Below are 16,020 nucleotides of genomic sequence, written 5' to 3'. Positions count from 1 at the left end.
CTTCCCATCGGCATACTCCCTATTTCATCGGCAGTAGTCTTCAAGCCTTCCTTCATCGGCATATTCCCTGTTTCATCGGCAGTAGTCTTCCAGCCTTCCCTCATCGGCACATTCCCTGTTTCATCGGCAGTAGTCTTCCAGCCTCCCTTCATCGGCAACGCCCGATTCCAAATCAACCTTTCCATCGACCATCACCAGCTATCGGCAACCATCTTTACAAGCTGGCTTTCATCGGTTATCAAAGTATTCAATAACTTTCCCCTTGCCGATTAGTCTACTCCGATCATTTTGACACGTGCAAAAAACGGTGTCAACAGACGCGTATACTTGTTAAATAGAAATAAAATAAAAATCCTCCATTCTCATGAAGAGAATACCTCATGAAGAAGGTTAAGCACCTCATGAAGAGGATCATCATGAAGATGAAATCCAACACACTAAGCACGCGCATCGTTAGTGTTGGGTATGCAGAACAACAAATCATCTCTTGTTTGGGAAATAACAAAGAGACAAAATAATCTCATATATATTATGAGAATATTGGGAGAAAATAATAGTTTGATACACTATCTAGAAAATATGAATATTAACTTATTTACCCCCATAATTCTCTGAAATGAATTATTACCCTGAAGAAAAAAAATTATTCGTTTTTCACAACTAGTAAATGGTCATTATGCATGAAGCTTATTGCTATTGTTTATACCCATATTATAATTCATAGAAGAATTATGAGCCAAGTTTTGAAATATATAGTATGTGGTACTGCATACCATTAATTAAACACATGATTATGAAAAAGTGTGATTTGAACATGAAGTTCAAAGTATGGCTTTATGAGGGGGAACGATTTGTTTGAATCTACCTTGAAGGTAATTAAAACCCTAGAATTACAAAGATCAAGTAGATCATATTTACTAAAACATTAAAATTTATGCATACATCATGAAGATAAATATCTATTAATGAAGAATAGAATATTCTAAAGAATACATGACCAAGAAGGCTAGATGTTGTACTCTTTTTTTCTATGTGAGTTTTTACTTAAAGATTTCTCACGCAAGGTTTTTAGTGAGATAACATGTGCAATACAATTAACGAATGTGATGTACTCTTTTCTCCAAGAACCGTTTTTTCCCACTGGATTTTTTATGGAGTTTTTAATAAGGCATGTGCATATCGTGGTAATCGCCTAAAGGGGATTATTGTAAAACATAGGGACTCTATCCTAGAAGGAAAAGAGAATGAGAAATCCTAATCCTAGTCCATTTATATCTGAGCTCTTACCAAACTCTTAAGCCTTAGCAAGACTATATGTGGGAGCTCTATGTTGTAATCATCAATATTTAAAGGAATAAAAAATAACCTCCCAATCTTTTATGTCTATATATATTCTAGAGTTAAATGCACCAGAGGTCCATTAACTTGTGAGGAGGTTTTGGTTAGGTCCATCAACTTCCAAAATGGCTTTTTGGGTCCATAAACTTTGTACGTCGTATCACCTTGGTCCATACCTCTCCATGTTGGCTTCTCGTGCTGATGTGGCATGATGCCGTGGCCATGCAGGCTAGCCATAGCCCCGTGGGCGCGCGAGCAGAAGCCGGTGGCGCACAGTAGGTTGTCGGCCATGAACGTCAGCGGCCCATCAAAGTGCACCAGCTCGCCACCAACATCCCCGCTGGACTCCACCTCCGTCGTGCTAGACCCTAGCTTCTCGCCACGCCCGGCAACGGCGGCACCAGCGCCAGCACCGGCCTCCTTGGCCGCCGCCTGCTCGGACGATGATCCCGGCGACGATGAGCACGAGCGCCTTCCTGCTGAACTTGTGCCCTCCGCGCGAAGGCGGTTCCTCCGCGGGTGACGGGGACGCCGGGCAGGGCATGGAAGTAGAGTACCCACAGAGCAGGACGTTCCCCGTGAACGCGGGCTCCCCGAACTTGCGCGTTAGCGAGGACGGCGCTGCGCCGGAGAGGTTGTTGTAGGAGACGTTGAAGGACTAGAGCGTGGCGGTGAGGTTGTCGAGCCCCAACGGGATCTCGCCAGCGAGAGTGTTTCGGAGAGGTCGAGCGCCTTGAGGTCGGACAGCACGGCGAGCTGCGCTGGGATGGTGCCGTTGAGGTTGTTGTCGGTGAGGTCGAGCTGCTGCAACTTGGTGAGCATGGTGAGGGACTCTGGGATGGGCCCATCAAGGGCGTTGTGCGCCAGGCTGAGGAACACGAGCTGGTAGCTCCCGGTGATGGCCTCCTTGCTGTCACTGCTGCTGTCGTCGTCGTCGTCGAGGGTGAGCTTGGAGGTCGAAGACGGCGACTTATCGGAGCCAGCGAAGGCATCGGGGATGGGGCTGGGGCCGGAGAGGTTGCTGTATGAGAGGTCAAGAAACATGAGCGATGCCGACACGACGACCTCGACCGAGACCACGTCAGACAGCACGTTCCGGCTGAGGTTGAGCCGGACGAGCCTGGTGGAGTTAGCGACGGCGGCGGGGATCACACCGGTCAGGCGCAAGCATACCCTGCTCCATGGCCGGTCGCCAGTGCGAGCTCCTCTCCGGTGGCTTCCTCCGGCGGCGCTTCACCCCCTCCTCCATGGTCGGCCACCGGCGCAACTCCAACAGCTTCCTCCGGCGCTCCTGTGCTCTGCCTCGGGCAAGGGCTCCGCCACGTGCGGGCACCGTCATGGGCCCGAGCTCGACCGCGTGCACGCTCCGGCGCGGGCGCGAGCACCACGCGGGAGGCCTCCAGGCCCCTCGCTGCCGCGAGCTCCTCTCTAGCGAGCGTGCAGGCCATCCTCTCCGGTGCGAGCTCCATCCCCGGCGGGCGCGCTGCACGACGAAGACAGGGAGGCCCCGCGCCCGTCGGTACGACGCCAGCAGACTGCCCGTCGTGGTCCTTCTATGGCACGACCGTGGACTGCTCTCTCTCACCGACCTTGCCGCCGCCACTAGGAGCTTCTCCCCAGACAACATCATCGGCGACGGTAGCTTCGGGTTCGTCTACCGCGCCATGCTCCCCGACGGCGCAGCGGTGGCCGTGAAGCGCCTCTCCGGCGACGGCGACGCAGGCGCCGGCAACCGTGAGTTCCACGCCGAGCTGGAGGTGCTGGGCAGCTTGAGCCACCCGAACCTCATGCGCCTGCCGGGCTATTGCACCGCCGACCGCGACCGCATCCTCGTCTACGAGCTCCTCGAGTGCGGCAGCCTCGACGCCTGGCTCCACGGTGGCGACGCCGAGGACGGTGGTGGCACCGAGACGCTGCCCTGGCCTGCGCGGCTCGCCGATCCAAAGCAGCATGGCGAACGCAGCCACAGCCACGCCCAAGGCCGAAATCGGTAGAGCCCGCGGCTAGCGACTCCGCGGCCGACTGCCTCCTGTGCGGCCTCCCGTGAGGGAGAAGAGGCGGTGGAGCTTCCGTCGGCCGGGCGCAGGGGCGGGCGCTGGCGCGTCCGGTGGCGCACAGGGACAGGGCCCGCTCGCGTCCTCGTCGTCGCACTACTTCTCCGAGGCCGAGGTGCATGTCGTCGTCATGGCGCAGGAGTAGGACTAGCAGCAGCAGGTCGCAGCCGCAGCCGCCGTCGTCCCTGAGGCCACGTCGTCCACCGCGGGTGCGGTCGTCACGCTTCCGGCGTCGGGGAGGAGGAGCGCCGGTCGTGATGCGGAGGCCGCGGCCGCGGTGGTGGCTCCTTGCATGCCCGCAGTGGCGGCTCGCCCGCGCGCCTGTGGGGCCACGACGCGCCTGCTCACGCACCCACGGTGACGGCATCGACTTCTGCTCATCGTCGCCGGGATCGTCGTCCAAGCAGGCGGCGGCCAAGGAGGCTGGTGCTGGCGCTGGTGCCGCCGTTGCCGGGCGCGGCGAGAAGCCAGGGTCTGGCGCGGCGGAGGTGGAGTCCGACGGGGATGTTGGTGGTGAGCTGGTGCACTTTGATGGGCCGCTGGCGTTCACGGCCAACGACCTGTTGTGCGCCACCGGCTTCTGCTCTAGCGCCCGCAGGGCTGCGGCTGGCCTGCATGGCCACGGCATCATGCCACATCAGCACGAGAAGCTAACTCGGAGAGATATGGACATAGGTGATACGACGTACAAAGTTTGTGACCTAAAAAACCACTTTAAAAATTGATGAACCTAACCGAGATTTCCTCACAAGTTAATGAACATATGATGCATCTAACTCTATGTTCTGTTGGAAAGGCCCACCTCCCGATCACGGCGTGTCGGCGTCCACCTGCCGCGTTCGCATTCCCGGCGCGGCCCCCCTCGCGTTCCCAGTCCGTGTAGCCGACGCAGTCAACGTTGTCTCCCATGCCATGTCCGATGCGATCTCAAGCTACATCGCTGCTGCTTGCATCCAGATTTTTTTTGGTCGTATAGTTTTGGATTACATGCTCACGGACGGATCTGGATTATACATATCTCCTCTCCTGTTGAGGAAAAGATCCTTGTTCTCCTTTATTTCCTTCCCTCCTATCAGTCTGCGGAGGACAAATTAATCAATACGGGACCAACTAGTCAAATCACCCCTGAACTCGGCCACAAACCATTGCTGTGCTTGCAAATTGGCGGCCGCCACGCACGTCGCCATTCGGCATCCATACGCCGATCTCAGACTCGGCACAACGGCTCATGGAGGACCCTAGCAGGTCCTCTTGTCCATACTGTTCTGCGGGCCGCAGCCAGTAGTAGATGCACGGTGTGTGCTCGACAGAATTACCTAGTGGAAGACTGCTCTGTTTGGTTGATCTCGCGCCCGCTTGCTTGCGCAGTTGCGCTTGCCGGCCCTGTCTCTGGTGCCCCAGCACAACTGCAGTATTTTCACCTTGCCTGCATCATTAACCCTGCTACTGCCGGGTTGCTGCTCCTTCCCTGCACTCTGACTGCACCCCTTCGTTTCGATTTGTTGCTTCCTCCGAAATTACAAATCAAACCCATCCAAAATCCAGCACTGCCCACATAGTGTTCGATGGGCAGCAAGTCAACTGGAATCTGTTGTGCACTCGCCATCTCAGTGACTGTGGGCTCAATTTTCTTTTGAACACACAAGGAGACTGTGTATCATTATATTAAGAAGATAACAAGGGTTTTTAATCAGTACACCAAACAGCCAGACATAACCCAAAAACTTTTACATGCTCACCACTAAGACTGTAAGACAACACACTATCAACAACCTCGACCAACTCTTGGCACCAGGGCAAGGAGATGAGAGACCCCTTGAGCCAGCGAAACACCAAAGGTGTAACTTCTACTACACACGAACTCACCTCATTCAAGTTTCACAAAACCCCATAAAAACACAGCGATTGAGGTGATTCCAGATTGCCCATGCTCCTAAGATGATGATGGAATTTAGCCCTTTTCGAACTGGACCACTCACTCTATCATTTGTTCTTGCCCACTAGTCATAAAAGGAAATATCATTGGGCTGGGGGACCCACTTGCTGCTGGAGGAGGTACCACACATGCTCAGTGAAAACACATGAAACAAGCAAGTGGTCAATTGTTTCTTCTGATCACATAACAGGCAACATTAGTAACACGGTAACCTCTTTTGGCAAGATGATCTGCAGTCCAGCACCTATTATGGGCAATCAACCACATGAAGAATTTGCATTTGCCACGCGCCCAACTTTTCCAAAGTCTCTCCCAAGGTCTAAAATGGACAGCCCCAACAAACAATCCCTCGTATGCTGATTTTGTTGAGTACTTTCCTTTGGTAGAAAAAATGCTATAAGTAGGCGTCTTCAACCTCGGGGGTGCAGCTCCACTTTCGAGACAAGGTCCCATAAATCAAGAAATTCAGCAATGACCGTAACAGTAACTGCACCTTGGATCTGAAATCCAACTAATTTCTGCCAAAGCATCGCAAACTGTTCTTTGCTTTGCTCGCCTTTTAGAAAACAGTCCAAACAAGTGAGGGACAAGAGATGATACACACTGACTATGCAACCAATTATTGGTCCAAAAACGGGTGTTCTTTCCATTCCCAAAATTCTGAGATGATGGCCACCGAGAAGAAAACACTAACCAAAGAATGGACATGTATGGGGAAGGCTGCCCAAGGTCGATCAGGCTCAGTTTTTTTGCAACCAGAGCCACCTCATTGTCACGACTCTAATTCTGCTCGATTTGTGGATAGTTCAGTATGTAAGACAAGATCTGGGTACTGACGAGTTCATCTCGCCATAGCCATCCGGACACAGCCGGCCAAGTTCTAGCTTCCTCCTTCCTTCTTCCTTACCCCTTCTCGACGCCTCTCCTCTCTCCTTTGTACACACTCCCATGGCTGGCAGAGGGGAATCTTGCCGCTGCCCATTGTGGGCCATAATATTTGGTATTATGCTTGGTAGCTCGGATGGGCCTCCTTGGACGCGTTGGGCTTAACTCCTGATCCATGTTCTCCCGCTCTTCATCCGTCTTCTCCTCTTCTTCAGTAGCCGTCCCAGGTGTAGGCACACTGACACTCATTTGAAGGGCCTAACCCAAGTGCTGGGCTCACAGCAAACAAATTCATAAGTAGATCTTAATCAGTAACACATTTTTCACTTTGTTAAGTGGTATAGGATCATCTACCACCAAGTTGCCCTTCTAAAAAGTTCGTTTTGAACTTTCCTCCTCATGCATACCTGTTGTCACTACTGGATTCAGGTTCTTTGCCGAGTGCCTGAGGCACTCGGCAAAGGCTATATTGCACTCGGCAAAGCCTTTGCCGAGTGTGGCACTCGGCAAAGCACACACGGCAAAAAATTGATCGGCAAAGCACTCTTTGCCGAGTGTATTTTATCGGGCACTCGGCAAAGGCTTTGCCGAGTGCCCCGGAAACACTCGGCAAAGAAAAGCGACCGTCACGGCGCCGGTTCCGTTGACGGTCACTTTGCCGAGTGTCAACCCTGCCGGCATTCGGCAAAGATTTTTTAAAATTTTTTTTAAAACTTTCTTTACCGAGTGCCAACACGTGAGGCACTCGGCAAAGAGCTTCTATCTTTTTTTTTGAGAATTTTCTTTGCCGAGTGCCAAACCTCCATGCACTCGGCAAAGCCTTTTTTTAAAAAAATTCTTTGCCGAGCGCCAACCCGGAAGGCACTCGGCAAAGAGCTTTTATTTTTTTTTTTTTGAAAATTTTCTTTGCCGAGTGCCAAGCCTCCAGGCACTCGGCAAAGATTTTTTATTTTTTTTTTAAAAATTATTTGCCGAGCGTCAACCCGGCAGACACTCGGCAAAGAGCTTTTATTTTTTTTGGAAATTTTCTTTGCCGAGTGCCAAGCCTCCAGGCACTCGGCAAAGATTTTTTTTTTTTAAATTATTTGCCGAGCGTCAACCCGGCAGACACTCGGCAAAGAGCTTTTATTTTTTTTGGAAATTTTCTTTGCCGAGTGCCAAGCCTCCAGGCACTCGGCAAAGATTTTTTATTTTTTTTTTTAAAAATTATTTGCCGAGCGTCAACCCGGCAGACACTCGGCAAAGAGCTTTTATTTTTTTTGGAAATTTTCTTTGCCGAGTGCCACCACTCCAGGCACTCGGCAAAGTTTAAAATTTTTTTTTTTTAAATTTCTTTGCCGAGTGTTATAGTCATAGCACTCGGCAAAGCTGGAAAATCTGTTTTCTGGTCGCCCATTTTGCCAGCTTTGCCGAGTGTTTTGACCATTGCGCTCGGCAAAGGGGTCCTTTGCCGAGTGCAACACTCGGCAAAGTGACCCAAAACGGCAAATAATTTTTTTTTTTTTGCGTTCCATCATGACAAATACATTCATACAAACATATATCACATATATATCTTATCCATCACATATATATCTCATCCATCGCATATATATCTCATCCATCACATATATATCTCATCCATCCACACATCCATCCGCCCATAACACATCCATCACAATATGTAATAATAAGTACTCAAGTCCATCCAAATAAGTTTACAAGTTCATCAAAGTCCACAAGTGCATCACAAGTCCATCACCAAGTGAACAACAAATGTAAAAAATACAACATGCACTCATCTCGGCCACTGCGACTGTGGTGAAGGCCCAGGTGCATCATTCGTAGGTGCATGAGGTGGATTATTCGAACCACCGTCAGATGGAGACTGCACAAAGGAGAAAAGATTGCATGTGAGACAAAATTATTTTGATAGCTAATCTAGGACGATAGAGGCCATACAAGCAAAGCACAAGTGAAAGTAAAAAACTTTGATACTCACAGGAGTAGCTGCAGCTGCAGGACGCGGAGGCGGAGGTGGAACCAACAGCCCAGGTGGCAGAGACAAGCCCATACGTTCCCCAAGCCCTTGTAGGAAATCCGTAATGTCCATCAGCCTCTGCGCCTGGGCCTGCCGCTCGGCCCGCTCGGCCTCCAACTGGGCCCCCAGCTCCTGACGTTCCTTCATTTCTTGTTCTAGCCGGGCCTGCAATATTTCACTCCAATGTTTCAGTAATGCAAAGCTAATTAAGGTGTGTAAAGATCAATGTATGACGAGTAAAACAGGAATAACCTCGAGTGCGTCGACCCGGTGCTGTGCAGCGGTCGGCCGTGTGCGAATGGCCGGGCTCTCGCTCGTGCTCCGTGCTCGGATCTGGGAGAGAGAGGGAGTAGAGGCCGTGTCGATGACGCCGTCGCCAAGCCAGAACCGTCCATGCTTCTTGCCTTGCCCCGCCCTCATGACGGCCTCTCCATCGAAGTCCTGGGTGCTCGGATCGTGGTCTGCCCCATGGAGCGACCTCGCCACCTCAGTGTACTCACTGATGCGAGAGTGGACGCTCGGGTTCGTGTATGCCTCGGGCGGGTCCTCCAGGTTGAAGGAGACGTCGGACGTCGCCTTACCCTTGTGGGCCATACACCATGCCTGGAAGTCCGAGCAAGCCTGGCCACTATGTGACACCGACTGCGAGAAAGACAGCACGATGATTAGAAATCAGACAGAACTGAGCGTGACAATAGATAAATCAATTCGCGTACCCATGCTTGTTTGTATCCGGCGAGGTTGCGGCTGCCTTGATGGTGTGCTGGACCTTGCATCAGTAAACGACGGTCCCGGGCATCCCTGTGCATCTTGAGGTACTCCTCCGTGAACCACCTGTCCACCATCATCGCCCAACACTCGGGATACGCTTGGCACCACCAGGGAATCACCTACACGTCATCAAGTATTGGACATATAAGAAGATCAAATTAAACCAACTTAATCTCAAATTGAATCAATGTTGATGTTCTTCATTTACCTCAAGGTACTGCTCCCGGGTCAGCTGCATCTCTCTTGCGTCTTTCTTGGTTTTCCTCTCTCCAAGCTTCGACCCGTAGTAGGTTACGATGGCCTGGATGCGCGCCTCGTGATGCATGTCGGTGACGAGTTTTTTACAGGCTTTGGTAGTCGCCTGCTCCGCCCTGGCCTCAAATCCCTCCTCGCATCTGTAATAAGTCTGCATACAAAAGCGATGTATCGATTCATTATTTCAAGAAAAGTCTAATGAATGCGACGTATTGAGCAATGTTGTGCAAGGGAGACTTACCCAAAACTCTGCCTTCACCCGCGCCGCCTTGTTGGGGTACTCCGCATCGGAGGCGACGACGTAGTGGTCAAACGAGTAGGCCGGCTCCGTCTTCGATGCGTACGTGACAATGCCGGGGAAGTGCTGCCTGCACAGAAGACCCAGGATGCCGTTGACTAGCCGTGCGCTACCACCCGACACAACCACCCAGTTCCTGCACGAGTAATTAAGAAAAATTATTAGTTTTTTTCATCATATCATATGAAGTAGTGGTGATAACATATACAGTTACTTACTTTTGTCCTTCGGGGCGAATCAGTGGGCATTGGTGACGAAGCGGAACCTGTGGGAGACTCGCGGGACCTCGCAAGTAGACACTCGAAGAGGAGTTGGAGGAAGCAGAACCCGTGCCTGCCGCCTCCCCCTCCTCCTCCTCCTCCTCCTCCTCCTCCGTCTGCCGAACCAACTCCTCGTCTGACTCGTCCACGGGCGCCACCTCCTCCTGCGGCTGGCGGTCCTCCTCACGTGGCGTGGGAGGAGACGGCCCCCTCCTGCGGCTAGCGGTCCTCCTCCTCCTGTTCGATCCCTCTGCTGCCCCCTCCGCCCCCTCCTGCGACCGGCGTTGTCTTTGGTAAATCGAGTTCACAGACCTATGACGGTCGCCCGCCATCTTTGTTCAATCACCTGCAATAAAAAAGAAAAACAAGACATAATTAGAAATAGGTGCAAAAATAAACAAAACATAATTACAAAAAATATAGTATTACATGTATTAGAAATATATGCAAAAATGAACAAAACATAATTACAAAAAATATAGTATTACATGTATTAGAAATAATCTTCATGATTGAAATTAGATGGATCATAGGTCTCGTCATCACTATCAACATTGTCCAACTCATCAACACTATCCGAAGGAGGAATGTTGTCTTCATTGTCATTGCCGAAATGTAATCGCTCAAGCATTTGTATATCCTTCAGATTTCGCACCTCGTCTCCAGCGTCCTCGTCATCATCCCTTTCATTATCTACTTCCATTCCTATCTCTTCGGTTAAGTCTATGTCAAACCTCCCTTGTAGCCCCTCTTCTTGATAGAACTCTCCATCATATGTGTTTGGGTTGAAGTTATAATCTTCATCGTTTGGGACAGGTAGTTTACCGTGTGGCGATACATTGTGCACAATAGACCAACCCTTAAGATGCTCGGCGTCTTTGCACGCGTATGACGTATAATAAACCTAGACGGCCTGTTGAGCCACAATGTAGACATCTTTTCCTGGATAGACGGAATCCTGTCGAATCTCGACTAGCCCGAGCTTAGGGCTCCGTCTCGTTACACCAGGATGAAACCAGTGGCATTTGAATATGACTGGAGTAAGAGGTTTGGAACCATAAAATGATATTTCGTAGATTTCTTCAATTCTTCCATAATAGTCGAGTCCATCAGTGCCGGGCGTAACAACTCCGCTGTTTGTGGTTTGTCGATTGGGCCGACTCTGCTCGTAGCTTGCTGTGTGAAAACAATATCCATTCACGTCATAACCGGTAAATGACTTGACCCTAACGGCACAGCCATTTGCAACCTGTCTTAACTCATCACTTATAGGCGCATCAGTTTGGGCTTTCTGTTTGAACCAACAAATGAAATCGGGGCTCCCTAGTCCCGCACCCCGTGAAAGAAGGGTATCATTTTCTTGCGGTGTAGGTTGCCTTGATCCATGCCAGGATTGACGAAGAAATTCCCTGTACCAACGAGAAACAAGGGGGTTGGACGATGAAACAAGGACATACGGCGAAATGAAACAAGTTCGTTTAGAACTTACCGAATGAACGGTTGCACCTCGACAAGGTTGGTCAACACATACAGCATGATACTGCGCCACTCTTCATTTTTCAATTGCTTAATGGTCGATGCACTTGCGCTTCCAAGTTGCCCTTGGAAAAGGCTGAGGTTCGATTCATTTTCTCCAGCATTGTAACGAGGGGGTGGATTATGAACGTTAGGAAGTTTCTCAGTGTAGTATTTCTCTGTGAAGTTCGACACCTCCTCTAGAATGTATGCCTCTGCAATGGAAGCCTCAATTCTGGCTTTATTTCTACATTTTTTACGAAGAGTCTTCAGACATCTCTCGATTGGATAGCACCAACGGTTCTGCACGGGCCCCCCCATCCATGCCTCATACGGGAGGTGCACAATCAAATGCTGCATCGACAAGAAGCAGGCGGGTGGAAAGATCTTCTCTAACTTACAAAGCAACACGGGTGCCGCTTTTTCCAAGTCATCAATGACGGTCCGAGAGAGCTCCTTGGCACAAAGCTGGCGGAATAAGTAGCTCAACTCTGCCAGCACTTGCCAGACATGCTCCGGGACATAGCCTCGAACCATCGCCGGAAGAAGCCGCTCAATCCATATGTGGTAGTCATGACTCTTCATCCCGTTGACTCGCAGAGTGCCTAAGTTAACTCCCCTCTTTAGATTCGCTGCATACCCATCAGGGAACATTAGCTTCTTGATCCATTCAAGTACTTCCCTCCTTTGGTCCTTTTTCAAGACAAAATCAGCCTTAGGCCTTCTCCAAGTCTTGCCACGACTAGGAGGTTGCATCTCTTGATTTGGTCTATCGCACAACGTTGCCAGGTCTACTCTAGCCTTTGGGTTGTCCTTAGACTTTTCAGTGTCCATGAGTGTTGCCCAAAGTGCCTCGGCGACATTCTTTTCAGTGTGCATTACATCAATGTTATGTGGTAGAAGAAGGTCATCGAAATAGGGGAGCCTCGTCATGCCCGAGATATGAGTCCACATATGCTGCTCACCATATCCCACAAAACCACCTTCTTCATTGGGCACGAGAGCACCTATCTGAGCATGAACCTCGGCACCATTCATCATCCGCGGTGCAGGGTTTGTCACTTTGACGCCTTTCGTAAAGTTCTTGATGTCTTGTCTGAATGGATGGTCAAGAGGTAGGAATTGACGATGTCTATCAAACGACGAATACTTGCCACCCTTCTGCAACCAAATAAACCTCACACCTTCCTTGCATATTGGGCATGGGAACTTCCCGTGAACACACCAGGCGCAGAATATCCCATACGCCAGGAAGTCATGCAGGGAGTAGTGGTACCAAACGTGCATTTTGAAGGTTGTCTTTGTAGCTCGATCGTATGTCCATACCCCTTCGTCCCAAGCACGGACCAATTCATCAAATACGGGCTCCATGAACACACCCATATTACTCCCTGGGTGTCCAGGAATTATCAACGACAAGAATACGTTATGTCGTTGAAAGGAGACACCGGGGGGAAGATTAAGGGGGATAACAAAGACGGGCCAACATGTGTATGGGGCAGCCATCATTCCATAAGGATTGAACCCATCTGTTGCCAACGCGACACGTACATTACGAGCCTCATCTGCTTTGTCATGATGTTTGTCATTAAAGCGGATCCAAGCTTCACCATCGGATGGATGTACCATCTTGTCAGGATTGTACCGTTTGCCATTTTTGTGCCATGTCATCTGTTTCGCGGATTCCTCGGTCATGTATAGCCGTTGAATCCTCGGTAGGAACGGAAGGTACCGTAGGATTTTCATGGGGATCGTAAGTTGCCTCTTCTGGCCATCATCAGAGTCTACCTCCAGGTACCTGGAGGATTTACACTTTGGACAGAACTTTGCATGCTCGTGTTCTTTCCTAAATAGGAGACACCCTTTCGGACAAGCATGTATCTGCTCATACGGCATCTTAAGTGCTCGAAGGAGTTTCTGTGACTCGTACATGCTCTTCGGCAGAATGTGGCCCTCCGGAAGCAAGGTGCCAATCACGGCCAACATCTTATCGAAGCCAGGTCGACTTAAGTTTAACTCGGACTTCAACCCCATTAAGCGTCCAATGGCATCCAGTTGAGACACCGTTGACCGATCGTGAAGGGGTTTCTGTGCCGAGTCCATCATATCGTAGAATGCCTGTGCGGCTGCTTCCATCTCCTCCTTCTCACGTCCCTCATCGAACTGTCCTTGGTGAAAGTCATCTAACATGTCTGCTACCCCGGCATCAGCATCAAAAGCCTCCACCCGTGGTCTCACCACCTCCTCTCTCATACGATGGGCTTCACCATGGTGGACCCACCGGGTGTAGTCCGGCGTAAATCCATTCTTCACAAGATGTTTACCCATTTCCACCTTGTTTATCCTTCTCCTGTTTCCACATTTGCTGCAGGGACACAAAACTAGGCAATGTCCTTTAGCAGCGTTGCCAAATGCACTGTTCAAGAAAGCATCGGTCTTGTTCATCCATTCCGTGGTGTAATCACTCTGACTTCTCCAGCCCGTGTACATCCACTGACGGTCATCCATCCTCTAACATATGTATCGGCGAGTAATGTAACCATTAATTGCATGTACATGGTGTTCCTACTGTCTAATAGGTGAGGATAGGTCCTAATCCCACCCGCAGATGTGTAGATGAGGTTAGTTTCCATGCTCTACTCCTATCCGAGACAGAATTTCGGCAGCACCTCCCCGCTGTTCTCCAGATACACGTCCTACCAAAGAAGAGTGTGTATCCGGAGAACAACAGGGAGGTGATGCCGAAAGTCTGTCTCGGACTAGAGCAGAACATGGAAACTAACCCATCTACGCATCCGCGGGCTGTCCAAAAAGCGTGGACAATCCGAAATAGATACGGTCATAGATATGCAAAGATCTGCATACCTCCAACCGTATCTCTTTCGAACAGGAGACGCCTAACTGGGTTACGCGATCTACGACAATGATATAAAAAGAGGGGTTATACCTAGGGTGGCGATGGAGTCAGGCTAGCGGGGCCGTGGCGGGTCGGTGCAGTGGCGAGACGACGCGGTGCAGGCAGACCGACACGGTGGTGAGAACTCCGACTCAACTCTGACGGGCTCTTCTCTACAAAAATGGAACAAAATACTGTTATTTACAAAAAAAATCGGCAGAACCTCCCCTGCACGGTGAGGTTTCCAAAACCTGCAAAAAACAACGGCACGATGGCCGACAAGCACATATGGCTCAACAGAAGCCATGTAGTTTGGATATCAATCCATGTAGAAGAATATATCCAAGTAGTACCTCTACTTGTACTACTACTACCACTACTTCTACTACTACTACTACCACTAATTCTACTACTAATACTACCACTAGTTGTACTAATACTGCCACTAGTACAACTAATACTACTACAACTACCACTACCTCCACAATAATAAGTGAGAAGGCATACCTGACGGGCGACGGGGTAGGGGCGGGCGGCGTCGGGATCGGGCGGAGTCAGGGATGGGGTCGAGCACGGATGGCGTCGGGGCGGGTGGCCACGGGGCGCGGCCGGGGCAGGGCAAGGCCCGGAAAAAAGGCGCGGCCGGGGGCGGGGCGGCAGGGGAGGGCGGCGCGGGGGGGGAAGGAAGGGAGGAATGGGGGAAGGATGAAGGAGGAGGAAGAAGGGGAGAGAGGAAGAGGGAGGAGAGGGAGGAGGGAAGGGAAGGAAGAGGGAAAGGAGATCCCTCGAGCGGAGGAGGGACGAGGCTCGGGGGAGAGAGGGGAAAGGAGGATTGAGGCGAGGAAGGGGAGCGAGGGGGGCGCGGAAAAGAGGGGAAGGGAGAAGACGGCGAGGCGGGCGTGGCGCCGCGGGCGGGGCGCGGCGTTGAGGGGCAAGGCGCTGGGACGCCGGGACAGACGTGAGCGCGCGCGCAGGGCGCGCGGACGACGGCGGAGGCTAGCGCGCGGATGCGGCGGCCTGGTCGGCGACGACGCAGGGCTGAGCGGTCCGCGCGCGGCGGGCGGGGCAGAACGCGCGAGCGGGAGGAGGTCGGGCGGGCGGCGCGGGCGCGCGGGCGGCGGGGCGGCGCGGGCGGCGGGCTGGCGTTGGCGCGGTTTGCCTGGCAGTGACTGCCCGGCCGGTCAAAAACCGGGTGTCCGCGGCTTTGCCGAGTGCCGGATCAGGGAGGCACTCGGCAAAGATTTTTTTTTGTTTTTAATTTCTTTGCCGAGTGCCCCAGATCTGGCACTCGACAAAGATTTTTTTTATTTTTTTTAAATTCTTTGCCGAGCGTCTCAGATCTGGCGCTCGGCAAAGAAAATTTTTTTATTTTTAAAATACTTTGCCGAGTGCTCCCTGGACGGCACTCGGCAAAGATTTAAAATTTTTTTTTAATTATTTCTTTGCCGAGTGCTCATGTGTACGCACTCGGCAAAGAGGAAATTTAAAAAAAAATTAAAACATTCTTTGCCGAGTGCCTGAGGGCTGGCACTCGGCAAAGAAACCCTTTGCCGAGTGCCATGCCCCGGCACTCGGCAAAGTTTTTTTGTTTTTTTTGTTTTTGGCCTCCAATTTTTTTGTGCAGCCTTTTTAAAGCACCAGGAACTCCTAGTTACAATTTGAAGATTTTTTTTGTGGCTTTTTGTTATATTTAGTTACTTTATTTCGTTTACTTGAATTTTTCTGGAAATTAGAAATTTGAACTGCACGTGGTACGAATAATGGAGTTTAATGATTCGAAAATTGATAGTCA

At 50.8% G+C, this 16,020-nt stretch overlaps 1 protein-coding gene and 1 pseudogene across 1 annotated transcript; one reads left to right on the top strand and one right to left on the bottom strand.

The window, feature by feature from the left end:
- Positions 1-2,677, bottom strand: part of LOC136488729 (probable leucine-rich repeat receptor-like protein kinase IMK3) — a 58,915-nt pseudogene extending 56,238 nt beyond the window's left edge.
- LOC136488728 (phytosulfokine receptor 1-like) lies at positions 2,676-3,332 on the top strand. Its single transcript, XM_066485556.1, has one exon. It carries the CDS (start codon positions 2,676-2,678, stop codon positions 3,330-3,332), a length of 657 nt encoding a protein of 218 aa, XP_066341653.1.
- Positions 3,333-16,020: the final 12,688 nt, after the last annotated feature.

The sequence above is a fragment of the Miscanthus floridulus genome, chromosome 10 (assembly GCF_019320115.1).
Source record: "Miscanthus floridulus cultivar M001 chromosome 10, ASM1932011v1, whole genome shotgun sequence".
Lineage (NCBI taxonomy): Eukaryota > Viridiplantae > Streptophyta > Magnoliopsida > Poales > Poaceae > Miscanthus > Miscanthus floridulus.
Note: the sequence above shows the minus strand (reverse complement) of the source record. Positions and strands in the feature narration are given on the sequence as shown.

Bases quoted from the DNA above. Each gene is read 5' to 3' on its own strand.
- LOC136488728 (XM_066485556.1), top strand. From the start codon at position 2,676: ATGGGCCCGAGCTCGACCGCGTGCACGCTCCGGCGCGGGCGCGAGCAC.